This window comes from Centroberyx gerrardi, chromosome 20 (genome assembly GCF_048128805.1).
Source record: "Centroberyx gerrardi isolate f3 chromosome 20, fCenGer3.hap1.cur.20231027, whole genome shotgun sequence".
In the NCBI taxonomy this organism is placed as follows: domain Eukaryota; kingdom Metazoa; phylum Chordata; class Actinopteri; order Beryciformes; family Berycidae; genus Centroberyx; species Centroberyx gerrardi.
In genome coordinates this window covers 14,571,539-14,590,779 of record NC_136016.1, presented here as the reverse complement: position 1 = coordinate 14,590,779, position 19,241 = coordinate 14,571,539, and the positions used below count along the sequence as shown (strand labels likewise).

The 19,241-nt window shown below is 40.9% G+C and overlaps 1 protein-coding gene across 2 annotated transcripts in view; it reads left to right on the top strand.

Moving 5' to 3' along the window:
- ccdc186 (coiled-coil domain-containing protein 186) overlaps positions 1-19,241 on the top strand; it is a 35,517-nt gene that overhangs the window by 11,740 nt on the left and 4,536 nt on the right. For both annotated transcript variants that reach the window (XM_071920328.2, XM_071920329.2), the window contains 8 exons: positions 1,027-1,125; positions 3,050-3,136; positions 3,256-3,398; positions 5,090-5,345; positions 5,997-6,186; positions 7,899-7,979; positions 9,324-9,552; positions 15,307-15,526. In XM_071920328.2, the coding sequence (XP_071776429.2) occupies positions 1,027-1,125; positions 3,050-3,136; positions 3,256-3,398; positions 5,090-5,345; positions 5,997-6,186; positions 7,899-7,979; positions 9,324-9,552; positions 15,307-15,526 (1,305 nt within the window). The remainder of the gene's footprint in view (positions 1-1,026; positions 1,126-3,049; positions 3,137-3,255; positions 3,399-5,089; positions 5,346-5,996; positions 6,187-7,898; positions 7,980-9,323; positions 9,553-15,306; positions 15,527-19,241) is intronic.

Sequence of the window (19,241 nt, the reverse complement as noted above, 5' to 3'; positions counted from 1 at the left end):
GACCTCTTTGCAGAGAGGCTTAGCCATAACCAGTTAGGAATACTCAACTTTTTAAAGGATTGTTTCCACTTCCACTGGCAGTATTCCTCTGTACCTTAAGATGGTAGCAAAGAGCTGCCTGATTTTTCTCTCTGTGGTGGAAAGTGTTGATCTGGGCTATTCATTCACCAGTGGTGGGTCATCACAGCAAGGACATTGCCAGCACTATGAGACAAAACAAGAAAGTAAAAACTACATCACATTGTGGACAAAATTCCCCCAAAACAAAAATATACCTCTGCTACAAAACATTCGAGGGGAAATGATGTGAAACTCTTTTGGTGTCCGATTGTCTCTTCAGTTACTCTCCTTCTCGTTGATCTCTCTCTTTCTCTCATGCTTGTTTTTCGCTTTGTCAATCCCTCTGTTACCGTTGTTTCATATATTCCTTTCTCTCCTTCTTTCCTGTCTGTCTGAGTCTTTCACTTCATTTTCCCTCTTCCTCGCCCTGTCTGTCGCTCTTTCCTTCATTCCTTCCACTCTTCTGCTCCCCCTTTCTCTGTCTATCTATCTTATCTATGTTTTTTGTATGTCGTGCCACCATGGTACATGGTGTGCAGGACGTTATGTCGTCATGGTGCCGTCTGTCTGTGCGTAGACACATTCTTGTAAACACAATAACTCACGAACAATACATGGTAGAAACTTCATACTTACACCAAAGGTTCCCCATGAGTAGATGATCTGATCATTGTATAAATATATTGCTGTATAAATATGCATATTAATGCGGGAAAAAAAAATCTTAAAACTACTTTAACTTAAAGCTTTATATGCAGAGTTCATATTAATACTGTCCATGTGTTATGTGAAGACAAGTGTATTGACATAGAAATATTTGCTAATTATTGCATTAATGAGCTGAAGTAATGTACCTAATTAGCATAATTGGTTATGTTTAATATATCATGGTGGTTATGGTGGGACATTAGGCAGGTCAGATGCCTCTTGTTTTTAAAATAGATCTTTACCCTCTTGGTCTTCCAGGAGTCAGAAGAGATCAAGTCCAATGAGCTGGATGCCAAACTGAGGGAGACCAAAGGAGAGCTGGAGAAACACAAACAGGAGCAGACGGACCAATTAGAGGTATCATAAACGTGCACACAAACACACACATGCACACTTTCTCTCTCTCCGTCTCTCACTCACACACTCACTCACTCACTCACTCACTCACTCACTCACTCACTCACTCACTCACACACTCACTCACTCACTCACTCACTCACACAGAGGTTAAGGCTAATGCTGCCAGTGGCCACCCAGTTTTAATCTTGGTTATCCAAAATTTGAAGCTAGGCAGCAATACCATAAACATGAATAGTCGGTACGCCTGCTTATTGTCTGCACAACTTGCAAGTTAAATTCTGTTTTTAGCTCTGTGACAGTCATCACCACATCATCAGTACTGCGAGTCTGCCATTAATTCCAAATTCTAACCCTAGCCAGGCCATCATCCACTTCTTTATTAATAGTCTTGATGCCAAGTCTTCTAGTAAAAAGGTTTATTTTCAGTTGTTTTCATCAGTTTTAGAGGTGTTATTGGCTTAACTAGGAATGAGTAACAAACTGGCACATAAGCACTGCAGGCAGACACACACAGCCCCAGAAATGGACTCAATCCAAACACAATGGCCTGTTTTTCTCGCTGCCCAGTTCTAAGGGGAATCACACTTTAAAAATAAATGGCCTAGAAATAATCAATATGAAGCTGTGCATTTCAACAACAACCCCGAAGACATCACCCATTTCCTGCCGTCATTCCACAGCCTGGTTCATTTATCCAATGACCCATTTCCGTGGCAATCTGACGCGATATATGTTAAAGGCCCATTTTGGATATTTCAGGCAGATTGTATTTAGGACATTGTTTACCATCTAGGACCCCAGATGTGGGTGATATTGCTGCCCGGCTGAAGAATGAAATGCCTATGTGACTTATGCCTCATTATTAACATCACTCTGACGTAGCTGAGTAATGAATAAATTAAATGAAATAGCCGATGAGTTTCCGTTGCCATGCCCACGTCATTGTTATTCTGTTGACCTTGAAATGGGGAAAAGGAAGTGGACAATAAATTTGGCTGCATCTCTGCTACTGGCTTTTTGTCTATCTTAGATACTGTAGGCTGCTAGAGGCTACTTAGGAAAGTTAACTGGCACCAGTACCAATATTGTTTTGTTGAATTTAATTCTTTGTTTATTTGATTATGAAGTGATTTTGACAGTTTATAAGCCATACTTAAGCTCACAAAATGTCTTTTAAAAAGTCTTTTAAGCTCGCTGCCCATACGACCCAAATTTGTTTTTCAGTGTCCATGTTCAGTTCATGTCTGCCACTCAGCAGCAACAAGGTCTGGACAGTAATGCGTACATATTCAGACAGTGGGTTAGGATGCACAAACAGTTTGACATTTCACTGATCTGGTCAATGCTTTTCATACAGTGGTAAGAAAGATGTCTGGGTAGTTGTGTACCTTAGTGACTGAGCTCGTCCTCACTTTTTAAGCCTTTTTAGCCAGTGACAGAAAAAGATGGGATAAAACAATATTCAGCTTAGTTTTCGCATACATTATCAACGTATAAATTCAGTTCAGAATGAATTCAACGACTGCAGCACATCTGCAATGAAATGATGCAGCTGTAAGATTTTTCATTTGAAATTGCTTCGGAGAGCAACACATTGCACGCATGAAGTGGGATTGAGGGGTAAGTTGTTGAGTAAAAGCAATGGATCTGATTGGTACTGTGCATTGACCCAAACTTAAATTTTAGTACTCAGAATCAGTATTGCTGGTGAAAAAGTGTTATTGTGCATTCCTTCTTTTTAGTCCTTGGTACAGTGAGGGTTCAGAGGTTGAGAAACAGAAGCCTGTTATACCCATCACCCCGGACCAAGAGAGGAACATTGTAAAATTTCAATTGCTTTGATCTCATTCATGTGAGCAGACTCTGAACAAGACACATAACGGTGAATGAAGATGTAACATAGAACTTTTTTGATTGGCAGGTGCACCGAGTGAAGGCCAAAGAGCTGGACGACCTGAAGAGGAGTTACAAAGAGAGCATGGATGAGCTCACTACCCTCCGCACCAAGGTGTGTCACACAACTAACATCTGTACTTGTGGGTGCGTTTGTGCATACACATGAGATCAGCATCATGTGTCTTTCTTCACCTGAATAAGTGTGTATGTGTGTGTGTTTGTGCCCTTTAGTTAAAGTGTCTGGAGGAGGAACGTCCACGCTGGGAGGATGAGCTGAGCAAGTATAGGGAGATCATTAACAGGCAGAAGGCTGAGATCGGCCGACAGAGGGACAAGCTGGGAGAGATCACTGAGCTCGAGGATCAGCATCAACGGTAAACACACACACTCTGTAGTAATAGTACATTACACACGCAAGCTCAGACACACTGCAGCAGAAACTCTAATCATACACACACACTAATACACACTGAAGTGCCAAATCAATGAGGAGAGAAACTGCATGCATACTCACTGTAGGAGCAGTGCTACCAGTGCATTAACAGCCTGTCCTCTAAAAAATCACTAGTGTTGTTGTCATCAGCGTGCCTTTGGTCAGTCAGCTGACCATATCTAGCTTTGAATATTTGAATAAAAGAATGGAGATGGAACCATCCATATGCTGCTGTCGGACAAGCCCTTATACTACAGTACCATCCATCGGCCTGCAGCAGTCACATGGGTGGACTGATAAGTCAAACTTTTTCAAGGCTCTTCCCAAGGAGTTATAAACTTGGAGTTGCTGGGATGTCACTGATATCACTTTTCATTTGTAGGTTGGCTGACTGTAAATTTGCATGGTGACGTACAGTATATTAACACAGGATTACACTGCTACTCTTCAATAGTTTAACGAGAGCCATGTTAAATTGTATAGTACATTTTAAGCAGCTTTACAGTGCAGTATGCTCCATAATGAAATCAATAAAATGAGTGTTAGATTAAATGATTTGTCTCATCAAGAACACAATAGAGGGATATGTTGGGAAATTAGCACACATTAAGCTTTTTACATTTAGACCATGCCTTGCTAATACCTCAGGACATTTTAAGAGATATCATATGCTTAATAAGTTCATCCTCATGTTGCATGTGTAACATTGCAGGCCAATCTCAATTCTCTGACTGATGCACCTCTATTACCATCTAAACATAATTGTTTTTGATAGCACTAGGAAGGCTGTAATATAATTTGTGGCCTTTTTTTTCTCAAGTACCTTATCACAGCATTTAAAGATAGGTCAAGGACAAATATAGCACACAGGGCGGAAAGGATAAATGGTGATTATGTTCTGTGTATGTGAGTGTGCCTGTGCATGCGATGTACAGATGACTTGCTAGAACAAGTCCTGCTTTTCCACTTACTGCTGAAATGCTGCTTTGTGTGTGCTAGACTGACGTGGGTGGGTGATGCTGCCCCTAATTGAGTTATGTTAAATCAAATGCCGCTCTCTCTTTGATTTTCCAGCTGTTATCTGGAGCAGCACGGATCTTAACTTTTTCCACTAGTGGCACCAACATTTTTAATTTTGCAGATAGGTTGGTGCCTCCAATATCTTGGCCCAGAGAGGTTCTGATTTCTGTTGTGACCATTTATGGCTCATTTTTGTAGATTATTTTGAAGATCACACTGTTACTGGTCATTTCTGCTATAAATGTTATACAATTGAAATTACATTGTACACAATAAAATGCAGAATTCACATTCATGAATTTCTCAATAATTCAATAATTTGTCAATTTTAGTGTCACTAATCTGTCACATACCCTTTTAAAGATACTATGTTGTATGTTGATATATTTTCCTGTTTATCTACTACTATTCCTGTGTATAACTGCATGTGTAATGGTCTGCATTTCTCATGTACACGATGGGAAGCTTGAGGTGAATGGCACACTGTCTCATGAGAGTTGCTGTCTTTGTTAATGCACAGTCAATTGTACTGTGGTCACTTATAAATACCCATTTAAATGTTACTGTCATGTCAACCAAAAGGTGAACTTGAGCCATGTTTTTGTCACTCAGCGACAAGCAGGAAGTCGGGTCTCTTCGCGAGGAGGTGGACAGCTTGACCAGCCAGATGGGCGACCTCCAGCGTGACGTGGAAGGCAGCAGGGAGCGCGAGGCCGAGCTACTGGGCTTCACTGAGAAGCTGAGCAGCAAGAACGCCCAGCTGCAGTCAGAGAGCAACGGGCTACAGGCTCAGCTGGACCAGCTCACCAGCAGCTCCGCAGAGCTCCAAGCTAGGCTGGAGGAGACCAACAGGCTGCTGGATGACAAGGTGACAGGCTGGGGAAGCACACATAGAGTAATACAGTATGGGCTTGATACAATGAAATGCAGTCTAAAAAATGTGATCTAGCAGTGAGACTAACCGGGGGGTAATGGCTAAATAGAATAGGCTGAAAAAGAGTGCCTTGCTGAAATCATCTACGCAAGTCATAAGGTTCTGACTATCAAAAGGCCAATTCTCTGAAAGTTTTATTCTGATTTCAAAGACAGAAGTCAGTCATCAAAGACACAGTGATTTATTTCATTTTAGTTTAATCAAGCCAGGTCAACTGTCAGCCTGATAAAATTCCTTTGATTCCCAATAGTTATTTTGCCCTCTTGAACCTGAGTGGAACCAGTGAACTGTAGAGTGCATATGTTGTTCTTTTTACACTCTCATAATAGTTGAGTTTTTTAACCTATAAAATTCAATGCCTGTTGAATTTGATTCACTGTACAATAGTGATATTTTCTGTCTCGATATTCAAGAAAATGACCGTAAATTTCAGTCTTAGAATATTTTTTTTCACTTGAATCACACGACTTGCCCGACTGTTGTTGTTGGAACAAGCAACCAATATTACACTGGCTTACCTGTCCATCATGGCTGTTACTGCCATTCCTACACCCATTTTTGTCCCCACCTCCATCAACCCTGCAGTCACAGCAGCTGAAGCAGGAGGAGGTGCTGAGGCAGCAGGAGGTGCAGGGCCTGCAGGAGGAGCGGGCAGCACTGCAGACGGAGTTGGCCCGTCTGAAAACCCGGGTGGAGGAGCTGAGGGACGAGCTGGTGACTCAGAAAAGGAAGCAAGCTGTCAACATCAAGGACCTGACAAAACAGCTAACACAAGGTTAGGAAACCCCCTTATGTTTCTGCAGCTTGATCATGGTTAGGATAAGGCACGTGAGAGCATGCTTGGTGGTGTAGGATCTGGTGCGGGGCGTAGAAGAGCTGGTTGAGGAGGGTGATTGCATTTGGGAAGAAACCGCTGCAGTGGCAAGTGTTGTGGCCACTGATGCAGAACAGTTTTCCAGAGGGTTGGATGTCAAACAAGTGGTTGCCTGGATGGGTAGGGTCGGCTGCTGTCTTGCCTTGGAGCTGGAGGAGGTGGAGCCATACCCTTCAAAATACAATCTGTTAAAGATTGCTCAATTTAAATTCTGATCAGTTATGTCTATAGGGTTTGTCATGTAGAATGATTTAAAAAAGTGATTCTTGGCTGCTCATCAGTGTGTTTGTGAACATTGGTCGGTCAGCCTCGATGTCTCCAAATAGCTAATAGCACAACACTGTTAAACAGATGCTATATACAAAAGATAACAAAGTGCAAGTTTGAGTATCTAAATATGAAACCTATTGGTACCATGTTTTTTGTTGCAATTTCTAGTTTAAAGATCATATTCTTACAATGTCATCTCAGGTTTTGTACTAGTCTAAGCACAATTTTATTGAGAATCAATACAGAATGGTCTCATTCTATTTAGAAAAGCAGATATGTACAAATTTTACATAGAGAAAAATCAACCCTATTGTATATTGTATTGTATTTTTTTTTAGTGCCATTGCTTTTCCATCCATCCTCCACCCTAGTGAAGTGGCCATTGTGTTTTCAGACTACGTCACTCATGTAACCAAACCCATTTGGGATTTGCCACAAGTCAAGACGATAAATTGCCCAGTTCCCATCATCTGCTTTCATTGTAGATTGTCTAAGCCGAGACGGTCTCCGCTCATGACTGAGTTCAGGTCACACGTGCAGATTGAGAGGAGAGAATACAGGCTGGATAGGAGCAAAGGAGTGGGGAGCGAACAGATAGGTGCAGAGGCTTAGAGAGCTATTGTTCTCATGCTAGGCTTATTTTTAAAGAGCCAGCCTGCCCTAGTCCGTTCTCTGGGCACTCACGATAACCATAAGGCATGCGTTTCAGGGCTGTTATCTTGTATGGAGGAGCTTTTAATTTTCACATAGTTGGCATGCGGGACAGGCAGGAGTTTTTCCTTGGCAGAGCATGTGATTATTCACCCGTGCTGCAGTGAGACTCCATGACTACATTATAGACATTTTTAAGCCTTTATCCAGGGAAGGTTTGCTGAGCATGCACTCTTCTTTTTCAGCAGCGTCCTGCATCACATTTATTCAGGTAGACACATTCACACCTGGGAGCTGCACAGAGCAACTCATTGAGTTGAATCAAGCAATGAAGCGTATGTTTGAAGCTCTCTGTGTGTGTCTGCATTTATTAATTTGTGTTGCAGCAATTCACACACTTATTTGTGCATGCATTTGTATGATATGTTTGTATGTTATAATCCCAGTCAGTATTGTCCGTTTCACTTGAAAACACAGTATGTCTATTATCCAAAAAGTACTTGATGTTATAATATTAAAGAAACCAATGATTCAATTCCCTAAAATGTTGCTATTTTGTAAGCAGTATGCTCAGTATAGCTAATAACTTCAATAATATCCAATAGTGTTTTGTCAGAGTAGGTAGAATTATTGGAATTAATCTCTCCCAGTGAGTCAGTTGACAATTTGTTACTCTGTCTCTTTTTCTGCAGCTCGTAAGAAACTGGAGCAGGTTGAGAATGGAGGCTGCGACCGGGATGTCAGCAGTATGGGCAGTCGCTCCAGTTCCTCAGGTACTTCTCCTTAAGTGAACCAGTACATTTCTAAACTGCTGCTTTTTAATGATTTCGTCACACTCATCCTCCAAACTCAATGAATGACAAGATTCAAGGCAGGGCTGGATTATTTGATTCAAAATATAAAATGGAACTACTATGCACTGGCCAAGTTATTTTTTTCAAAATAGGATATGAAGCCTTTTTAAGAAAGGTTTCTCAGTATTTGTATTTCTTTAAAAAAAAAATCCTTCTCCTGAATATGTTAAATTGAAAGAGAATTGATCCTTCCTCTGAAATTCCTAGTAGATCCTACTCCAAATGTTTTTACATAAGTTCCTGCTTTGAAATGTCTGCTGTGTTATTAGGCGCTCAGGAGGAGCACCTCTATAAGAGCCGGGCTCTGTGTGTTCATTTGTTTGTTCATGTGCAACGCTTTTTGTAATGAGCAGTGCTTAAGGGAATTACATTATGCACTGTTTAGGTCATGCAGAGCCCCAAGAGCCCTGTGTAAGGGAAACACAGTGTGCACTTGTACACCTGGCAGTACGGTCAAAGTCACAAGCATATAAACAAATATGCTTCAACAATAAATACCAGATATTTATCAGCTAGGCAAAAATGAAATTCAAGATAAGCTCCTGTTTTTTGTGTTTTTAATGACTGCCTTGATGGGGAGTGCATTGTGCTTTCTTGGAGGCTAAGCTCTTACACAAGCCTGCAGAAACACACTTTCAATGAAGAATCATTTGTCAAACCATGAACCTTAGCCTTTTTATGTGTGTGACCTGAAGTAGCCTTCTAGTGTTTTTGTTCTCTGTAAAGGTGAGGAGATATGCATAGGAGTCTTGCAGTCAGAACCAACTGCAGTCAGTTTCAATTGGTTTGCTGTCATGTAATTTAGCATAAACCTGTTGTACACAGCACAGTCCTGCGGTCCACTGCATTCAATGTTGTGTGCCAACCCAAATTTGTCCATTTACATGGTGAAATCAGAGCAGTTGTGTTTTGACATTTTTTTTTTTTAACAAAAATAACAAAAAAATAAATGTCACTGAATGAGTTTTAAGCCAAGTTCTGCTTTTGAGCTTGCCCTAGATGTCGTTTTGGTTTTGAATTTAAAAAAAAAAAAGTGTTCCAACCTAGCTAAATAAAATCAAAGTGCTAAAGCAATTTAGAGGGTATTTTTTATGGAGTATAATAGCACACAGCAGCACACATATTGTTTCTTATAGTTGCTTCATGATGGAACCAAATATTTGGTTCACAGTATCGTGACTCTAGGGGATTGCTCTAAAAAGCACATGAATAACAGAGCAGTTTTCTAAATTAACATCAACCTCCACCCCCTCCATTCCCCAGGTTCCTTGAATACGCGCCATGGTGGGAGCAGTGGTGTTGAGGAGCGATCACCAGAGAGCCAGTCTAGTCCCTCGGTGGTGGTTGTGGACAGCTTCCCCGAGGTGGACAAAGCTGTGCTAGTGGAGCGCATCGTCCGCCTGCAGAAGGCCCTGGCCCGCAAGCAGGAAAAAATTGAGTTCATGGAAGACCACATCAAGCAACTGGTGGAGGAAATCCGCAAAAAGACCAAGTGAGTGGCGCAGACCAAAGAACAGGGAGGAAAGGGAGAGAGATGACAAGGGCCTTTTGTGGCTTTTTTAAAAATTATTTATTTTTACTGAAATATACAGCGTGGCATTGAATTTTGGGGAGAAGTTTGACTATAAAATGGAAGGTGTTCACATTTTATTGGTGCAGTGGATGGTGGTTTATTGTGTCAAATTAATACTGATGGACAGATGAAGTTTGGGCAAATGACAATGCTGTTGGTACAAATGCCTGAGGAAGGCTGATGTACAAACTGCAACTAAAGACAAGCTACAGTGTTCCCAACCCTGTGGTGGGTCTTCAGATACCATGGGATGGTGGTAACGCAGTTATTATTGCACGCCTACTAGTGGTTGTCAACCTTTCAACGCTGTCACATGCTTACTAGACAGAAAGCATACCAAGGCGCAACCAACAGACTGCTTGTCAATGCCACATGAGGCCTATTATGATCATACAGGAGGAGTTGACAAAATATAAAAAGCTGCTCACCAATGATCAGTTTGAGAGAGAAAAGAGTATACTCCCTAGACCGATTTCTAGGATGCACCAATACCACTTCATTACTGATTCCAAGTGCTAAACTAGAAGTACAAATCAAATTCATTATTTTTTCCAAAGATAATATATACTAGGACTGTTAGTGTGGGGTCACTGGACAAAAATGACTGAAGTATTATGAATTTTTCTCCATTACAAAGATTTGATAGTTGAAAATAAAAGTCTCCTTAACTGTGATTTTTCAGCTACACAGGTTAAATCTAAGCTCTTGGTAACGGATTTTAGTATTGCAGATATTCTGATTGCAGGTAATCCTGTATCTTATACCAGTATTGGTGTGTTACTGTTGAATTCATTAGATTTTAGTGTAATATTTCCCCGGCATGCCAGTGCTACCACTGACCTTGATAGACAGTATATGCACACATACACACATTGTATGCCCCCACCCCCCACCCCCACTTTCTCTCTCATCTTCACATTCTTACTCATGCAAACACCCCACTTCTCATTCTTGACAAACCTCTGTCACAGCTATTTATAGTTGAGTCATTCAGGGGGAAAGAATGTGTCAGTATGGATCTTTAATGATGTCCCATCCATATTCATGGCCATCACCTAAACTAAAGAGACAGTGTGGACGGCATAAGGACCATCTTAATCACATCACCACTTTGTTTATAGTTGGGGCCTTGAAGGGCAGGGAGGGAGATGCACGGATTCTGATACTGGTAGTGAATATCGGGCCAATACCTGGATAAAGTTTCCCAATACTAAAATGTCAAAGCTAGAGCCACATGTAAGAGGGTCTGCCTTTTTCACAAAATAAGTTAAATTGTCCAATGATCTTAAAAGATTGCTCTATCTCTACTGTTCATTAAAGTACTGGATTAGATTGGCACTTGTTATTATCAGCTGATTTTTTGTTATTGCCAGTGAAAAAGTGGTATTGTGGCATCCACTTTTGTGCCTTAAGTTGTGAAATGCTTTGATCATTTAAAGAAAAGTGCACTGTAACTGACATATCCCACTATCCTACTTGATTCTACTTGGATCGACTCTTCTTTCCCACATCTCATTTGTTTTCTAGCTATAGACTTGGATTGAATCCATTAGCCTCAACCTACATTCATGAGTTATAATCGAGGACGAATCCCACGGTTGCTGAGCTTAATTTAGCTCCGTTAAATCTCAACTAAGCGGGGGGTGTTACATTATCCAGAATATGGATGTGAATTTGTCCTTTTTGCCTTTCTGTCCCTATCCCTCCAGGACAACATGGTGAACACTGAAGGGCTAACTGTAAGAAGGAAAGAGGTGATGAGAAAAGGGAGGGAGGTGTGGAATGGAAAGCTAAGTGGGTCTTTGACAAAGGAGTGACCTTGAATTGGTCATTGATCATAAAAAATATAGAAAATATATATCACTCCCCAAGTGGAAAGTAAAGTGATTCATACACATACTGTAGGTGAAGCACTCCGGTCAGTTACCAGACATCGGATATTTTCCCCCAATATTAAAAATAACACACTAAGGGCTGCAATAAACATGTCAGAAATCAAAGGGACCTGATTATCTGCCTGATTCACAAATACTCACTAAACCATTGCTTTATCTACCATTACCACATCCGCACCAAAACATTAGCGACCAACGACTGTGTTAAATGATCCATTCATTTGACCTGAATTGGACCTGTGCTGGTGCAAGCCAGATAAGAACAATGCAGAAGATGCCATCTGCTCAGGAAATATGGATGGCTCTTTCTCTGGAGAGCATCCTTTTCACTGCGATAGGGATCTAGTCAATGGTAACTGCAGTTGAGAGGCATATAAGCAGCCTTGCAGGCTAATGCAGAGTCACACCTGCTGACTGTTAAAATAGCCTATATCATTATGTATCCTTTCAAGGTTATCTGGCACCTGTATCCTATTGCCAATCAAGCTTTGAGTTTCCATTGATGCATTTGATTTGAGTTGGTGTGTGATCCAATGCTTGTGATGTTTTGATATGAATGATACAATGGGTATGTACGGTGATATGAAATGATAAAAATGGATTTAGAAGGATTAGATTTAGATTTATCTAGAATGTACGCTGACCTGTTGCAGCAAGTCTCCAACTTGAAATTGAGAATTGCCTTTTTTGCCATGGTTTGTGTCATCTCTGTGTATTATTGAAGATAATTATCATTGGTTTATGATAGCTGAACATGGAAAGGTTCTCCTTTTCAGACCTTTGCCATCAGCTTTAGACCAGCACAGAGGCGCATCTCTCTCTCTCTCTGCCTCTCCTCCCTCTGTCTTGCCACGTATTGTACAGGGTTTAGTGAACCTAAGAACTGGGCTTTGTAGTATGGGTCTGACACAGGATATCTGAAGGCTTTATGTACTCAAAGTTGCCTCCTTCACCTCATGCATGCTTGACTTGCTGCCTAAGTTGCTCACACTCTAGTTTTCACTGCTTGAGATGAGAGAGGACATGCACACAAATCCAAAGATAACCCATTGTCAAGCATATGCCAGACCCGTTGCTCATCTCCCTACTTTCCACCACCCCCTGCATGCCAGTCAGCGCACCACGCGGCCACACCTTTTAATTTCTGTCACTTTTTTGTTTTTACTAAACACTGTCGCGATGGAACTGGGGTCCAAATATGGACCCTTCCAAGGCTAGTTTGAGGTAAGTCTCATCGTATGTCTGCGTATGCGTGGGTGTCTGTGGGTGTGTGGGAGTGATTTGTGATGGTGGCTTCTTTCTAGTGCTTGCATATCAGTCATTTTATGATTTTTGCACGATAGATTTAGTTGCCAAAGCATAAACTAAGCAGTGAAATAGAGATTTAGCTGTATTTTGTACTTGAATAGTGGCTTGACTTCCATGGAAGACTTATGATAATAACAACAAGAAAATACATCAATACATTAATAATTGTATAATTATAATGCATGGTATGATCTCTTTAGCCTATCAAAGGGCAGTGTCTTTTACAGAAGTCACCTGCATGTTTTAAACCCTCCCAGGACCTCAATAATATATTATACAGTATATTATATCAGGACATTTCAATATTGGTAGAACATATTCCCTTTAATTACATGCATACCAACAAATGAGTAAGGAACAGTTAGCCACCAGTATTGGCTTCCATGGATTTCCCTAGTGATGTTAAACACTTTGCGGAAACATCAGTTCTTCTGCTCTGGTGTGTTAGTGCACCGGGGCAGCTGATGTCGGAGGGTAACTGTTCATGAGCTCCTATCAAAGCATGTATAATGAAACACACATTCTCTGCCATGGGTTTTATGCATGGCAAATATCTTGGTTATTCTACTTTGAAGGTTGACACATGACATGTTTTTTACACACAGCAAAAGTGCATCAATTTGTGACATGTAAATAAAATTCTGTACATTAGTCACAGCTGGAGATATCCTCAGTGTAAAAAGAAATTTGTAACAATTGCTCATGTACAAATGTTCTTGCTGGTTCAATGAATGTCTCCCCTCTGTGTTTTTGATGGTTGACAGTTGAGCAGAATAGACTGCCACACCTTTCTCCAGTGGTGTCTGGTGTCTCCAAAATTAAATTTCTGATTATTTATAAAGTGCTTTTAACATAATACGTTCCAAATTGCATTGCCGAAAAACAAATTACATAAATACAAAGAAAATCAAGAGAGAATAATCACAAAGTCCATTTACTATACAAAATACATACATCACTCGCATGAAAGCCAATGTAGTCCAGTGTTCTCTTCTCGAGTAAACAGTAGGCTTTTTCATCACCAAATCCCCAGTGAAAGGCTATCCTGTGTCAAATTTTGGTGCTTAACATCAAATGGAACATTTACAAATAAGATCTGAAGTCATCACCACCATTTGTTTGAAGCCAATTGTCTCAATTTAGACACATAGAGCTTCTAAATTTGTTACTTTGTAATTTTTTGTTGATTTTTGTCAGATGTCTTTTCCACCACAGCAAACAACTCTTTTGTGTTATTTATGGCCTTGTTTTAATTCCTGCCTGGCATTTGTGATGGCTGGATGATGATTACTATCACTAGTATTATTATTTGCAATATTCATACATTAGCCCTTCACGTCCAAGTGATGTTGGCTGTTCCTGATACAAATTCTCTTCAAGTCAGGCAGTTATATGGCTTATTCTGATAAGCCATATAAGAGGTCTGAACAGAGAGGATTTTTACTGAGCTGAAATATTTATGTTTTGTTTGTTTTGTTTTTGCTAGCAGTCGGCAACGCTCCTCTGGTCAAAGCTCATGCAGCACTGTTAAACAGCTCCCCAAAATCACTCTTAGGCAGACCTTGAGTTTGAAGTAAATATAACCATGTCAGTAGGGGGCTGAAGAGTGGTGCTGTCCTCTCGTTCGTACTTGGCTGGGTTGTCAGCGGCCCTACCATGTTGGATACTGACCCATCTTAACAGGTTCACAGAAAGTCCTTCACCGTTATCTGTGTGACAGCACATAACCCTCTTCACCCGCCCACACTCACACTCCAACCAAGAGTGCAATAGAGATTCACAAAGCTTTGTAGTTTCCAATTAAAACCTTTCTACGTGTTTCCTTTGTCTTTGATGCCCATCTGGAAAAAGACTCTGGGCCGAGCATCATCACTCTTCATGGCAGTAGACATGTAAAAGTATTAGGAAAGAGTTTACTTCTCAAACCTCGCACACACTCATTTCCTTACCCTTCCATCCTAGTCATCTCCTGTTACCTTGCTTGAACAGTACTTGGTGTTTTTTTGTCTTAACCTTTTCCCTTATATTAAGACGAAAACAATAATTGAAGAGGCAGTAATGAATTTAAATCACCATAATGGTGGAGCTCTGGATCCATTTTCATCAAATTGGAGACACTGTCCTATGAACTATGCTGCAGAGACTTTGTAGGGCGGACTCACTTGGAAGATTGTTATTTTAAAGGTAGTTTGAAGGTTGAACAAATGTTGAAACTTTCTCCCATCTTTTCCAGCTTTTAGCCAATGTTAACAGGAAACGTGGTATGTGAGCTAAGGTTGAGGCTTCTCTGGGGAAATTGGACAACAGGAAGGTTGAGAGGTGTTAAGCTAATGAATTTTTCATCTGGCTTCATCAGATTCATCTCTCTATATTTCCAAATAAGCTGAGTTTCAAGCGCTCACTTGCGTTCACTTAATTTCCCTCCTTTAAGTCGCACCGTTGACTCATCTCTATTCCTTCCTTCCCACAGAATTATCCAGAGCTATGTGCTAAGAGAGGAGTCAGGGGCCCTCTCGTCAGAGGCGTCAGACTTTAACAAGGCCCACCTGAGCCGGCGGGGGGGCATCATGGCTTCGCTCTACACCTCCCACCCGGCTGACAGCGGGCTGACCCTGGACCTGTCGCTGGAGATCAACAGGAAGCTGCAGGCCGTGTTGGAGGACACGCTGCTGAAGAACATCACTCTCAAAGTAAGTTCTCTCCCAACAGCCATCAGCCCTCCACACTTACAGAGCTATTAATGCAGAGAAGAGAAAAGGCTGGTTTGTGTCACTTGCTGCTATTTATGCCATGTGTGTGCAGTTTCATCCAAAACCCCTTAACGTAGAGTGAGTGCATACTTGTTTAAAGAGTAAATCAACACTAAATCACATGGGGCAGAAAATTGCTGCTGCACTGCTTTCAATGGGTTGAAACTTTCAAGCGTGTTGCACCCCAATCAATGATGTCAAAGGAGGTATTTTGCCTTTGGCAACTGATGCAAAACACCTGCTTTGACCATTATACTGTAATTGGATGTACATGCTTACTAAAGCTTTTACTGCCCCGTCCATATACTTGCATTGTTATTAATAGCTGTTTAAAACTCTTTCTTGCTTCTTCATTACAATGCCCTCGTACCATGTAATTTTTTTCCTACTGAATTCTTGCTCACTTCCTCTAAGTCATCACTCCTACGCCAGCCAAAGGGACTGCAGGATCCCTGGATGCCCTGTAGTGTAGCACTTCTTTTGCATGGGTGAGGATGAACTCCTCATTCAGAATGCTAATGGAGAGCTTCGTTTAGTTCTTCTGCCCATACAAAGCGATGCTGCTCAGGCATCATGGCCAACGCAGCCACCTGCAGAGGCAGTGGCTGATCTTCCTCTCAAACCCCTTGACATGACAGCAGGACTTTATAGACTAGATGGGACTACAGGATCTGTGGGAGAATGCAATGCTGTAAATGCAGGCTTTGAATTTGCCTAGCAGCCCTGCTTTGTCCACTGCCACTAACCATCACTAGATTTCCTGATTAATCACCTGGATAGATGCTGTGTGTCTTCAAGGTCTTGCCCAGGAATCTGACAGGTTTCTTGTGATTTATGGAATTGGAGTCTCCCCTAGGGAGAGGCAGAACTTTTTAACCACTTTTCCGTTCTTAAACACCAGGGACGTTGATTTTGCTGCTCTGAAGCAAATCAGTGATGAGTGTCTCAGAGCTTCTCAAGGCCCATAACAGCACTATACATTAACTACAACAAAAGGTCCCCAACATGCAACAAGAAACTACTTTCTTTTTGAAAATGGACCATATCTTGTTTCTACTCTACTGTCTTAATAAAGTTACGCTCCCTGGGCATGGAATAACCTACAGGATAGCATTAGATTGGAGACGCTGCCCCCAGTTAAGGATTTCAAACATCTTATTCAGAAATCTTTCCAGGAACATGTAACTGCTTTTAACAGACAAGGCTGCTCTATGTGCCCTGTGACTTGTTGTAATGTATATCATATGCTGAACAGAAATAGCACTATGTTAGACTATGTGACATTAATATAGATTTACTTAAATAACAGTATAGGTTTGAAAGTCCACTCAGCAGTCCAGTGACTACTGATTACTGAAATGAAATTGCTTCTGAATGATTGAAGTGAATTTGTTCAGTGGATGTATGTGGTCAAGCCATCTTGATTTTCCTCCTTCCTTGTCCACGGGTTTTAATTTGTAGTTTTAACGCATAATCACAAATGACCACACTCAGATATACAGCAGCAGTACAGTCAGGCCAGACCCTACTTTTTTGTTCAGTGAGGTTGTCTGGCATTTGTGTCCTGTCTCCTGAACCTCTAAGTAAGCCATGGCATGTATTACATTGTCTGCATGTGGCTGTTTGTTTGACAGACTGAAAGCGCTATCTGGACAGCATGTCTGTCAGGTTGTCTATGAGCCATCTCAATTTTTAGAGAAATGACGTGTTGGAAATTACGGTCTAGTTCAGACCCTGCATTATTTATGCCATCACTAAGTAAGGAAACTGTGCTCCTCTGTGACTGAAAACTGCTTTTTTTTCTTTGATGGTTTGAAGTTATTTTGTCAGTCAGTGGATATTCACAGCGGCCCAACCTAGTAAAACCCATGCATATGTATATGTACAATATATACTGTATATTCATGCATATACACAGAAGTACATTTATATCTATATTATAGTATATGTCTATATACTAGTGTTTTTCCTTTGAGGCAAGAAAGACGCTAGTCCAAGCTACATTTTTGTCTGTTAGACCACAGTGACATCCTGTATGTATGCAACCTTGTCATTGTTGCGCAAGCTAGGCTAGATTCTGTTTATCATGCATCTCTGTGCTGCATTCTGAATGCTAAATCACACACTTATCACTGCAGCCTTTATGATTTGCTTGGACTTCACTCTTGCTACACCGGAAGCTTCACATGTTTCTTTTTATCTACAAAACTATTTTTGGTAAACTCCCTTCCTATCTCTGTAACATGTTGTCCCTTGCTTCAAACAGCTACCACACTAGATCCACAAGGTGGCCGGTCTATAATGTGCTTAGGGTCAACTCTGATTTTGGTAAAACTGCCTTCGCTCATTGTGCTTCCTGGCCATGGAATAACCTACAGGATAGCATTAGATTGGAGACACTGCCCCCACTTAAGGATTTTAAACATCTTATTTAGGAATTTTTCCAGGAACATTGTAACTGCTTTCCACTACTGGGCTAAAATACAAAATCAATCAAGCATCAATTTTTTGGCCAAACTATATGTCCATTGCATAGGCATTACATAGGCTATCAATGTCGTCTTATCTGCTTACCAGAAGTAAAGAGGCACACATGCCAAAGCGCACCAGTTTGGAAAAATAACCATCTCAGATACGCTCCATTTTCACAGTGTGATGCGGGAGCTTTACTACAGCTTGTAAATGTGCACATTTACCGGTAAATGTATACATTTACCACAGATTTGTCTTTTCCCACATTATACATAGCCTTGCATTTGATTTGTTTATACTTGCTGAGCTTTGATTTATTTGTCAGTGAAATAGAATTTTGAATATCAAGTCTAGTTTCTTGGGTTTATTTTGCCATTGAAGAGCTCATGTAGCCTCTAGTGTTAACATTTTGCCTTTAGCTTACCATGATAAAGTTGTTTTATGTCTAACTGTACAAACCAAATTTGAACACCCCCACACCCCCTTCAACAACTTGAATAATTAAAACCGTAGAGGACAAGGCAGTCAAGCTGCACATCAACCCCTGCAGTGAGATTGACTCCATGCTCACACCACACACGGGCCGCTTTTCAGCCTTTTTTTCTGTCTCTTGTGTCCAACTTAATTTCCAACCTTAGGTTCTCTCACAAGGCTCGCAACCTTCAGTTCATTCTCTTTCCATTCTAGTGCTGCTTTTCTATTTAGAAGCAGAGCTGAGGCAGGGGAGTCGATCCCAATCCCAGCCACAGTATTCACTTTGTTGAAATGGCTTTATTTCTGCGGCTGTGTTTGTTTGTGTATCTGATCAAGGGAAACTCCTCATCTGGGATGGAGTTTTAATTTGGATTTGCCATTGGATATGTCACTCCTTGTCTGGATTTAAATTTATTAGTGTGTTTACTTCAGCAAGAACACTCTTAAAGCAGAATACCAGTGTCATTTGGAGTTATAGCCCATTTTCTGTTGTTTATGTCTTTGTGTCATGCTTTATGTAATTAGATTTTTTAACATTCACTTTTTTTCATTTCATCCCGGCTAAAAAAAGACGCCGTAAATAAAGAGACATGGATGTGACAATAAAGTCTGTAAGGCGACATGTTTTGAGGGATTATTTACTGTCAGAAACTTCAGTTTCTTCCTGTGGATGTCAGGTGACTGACAGTAAGCAGAGCATAATGATATG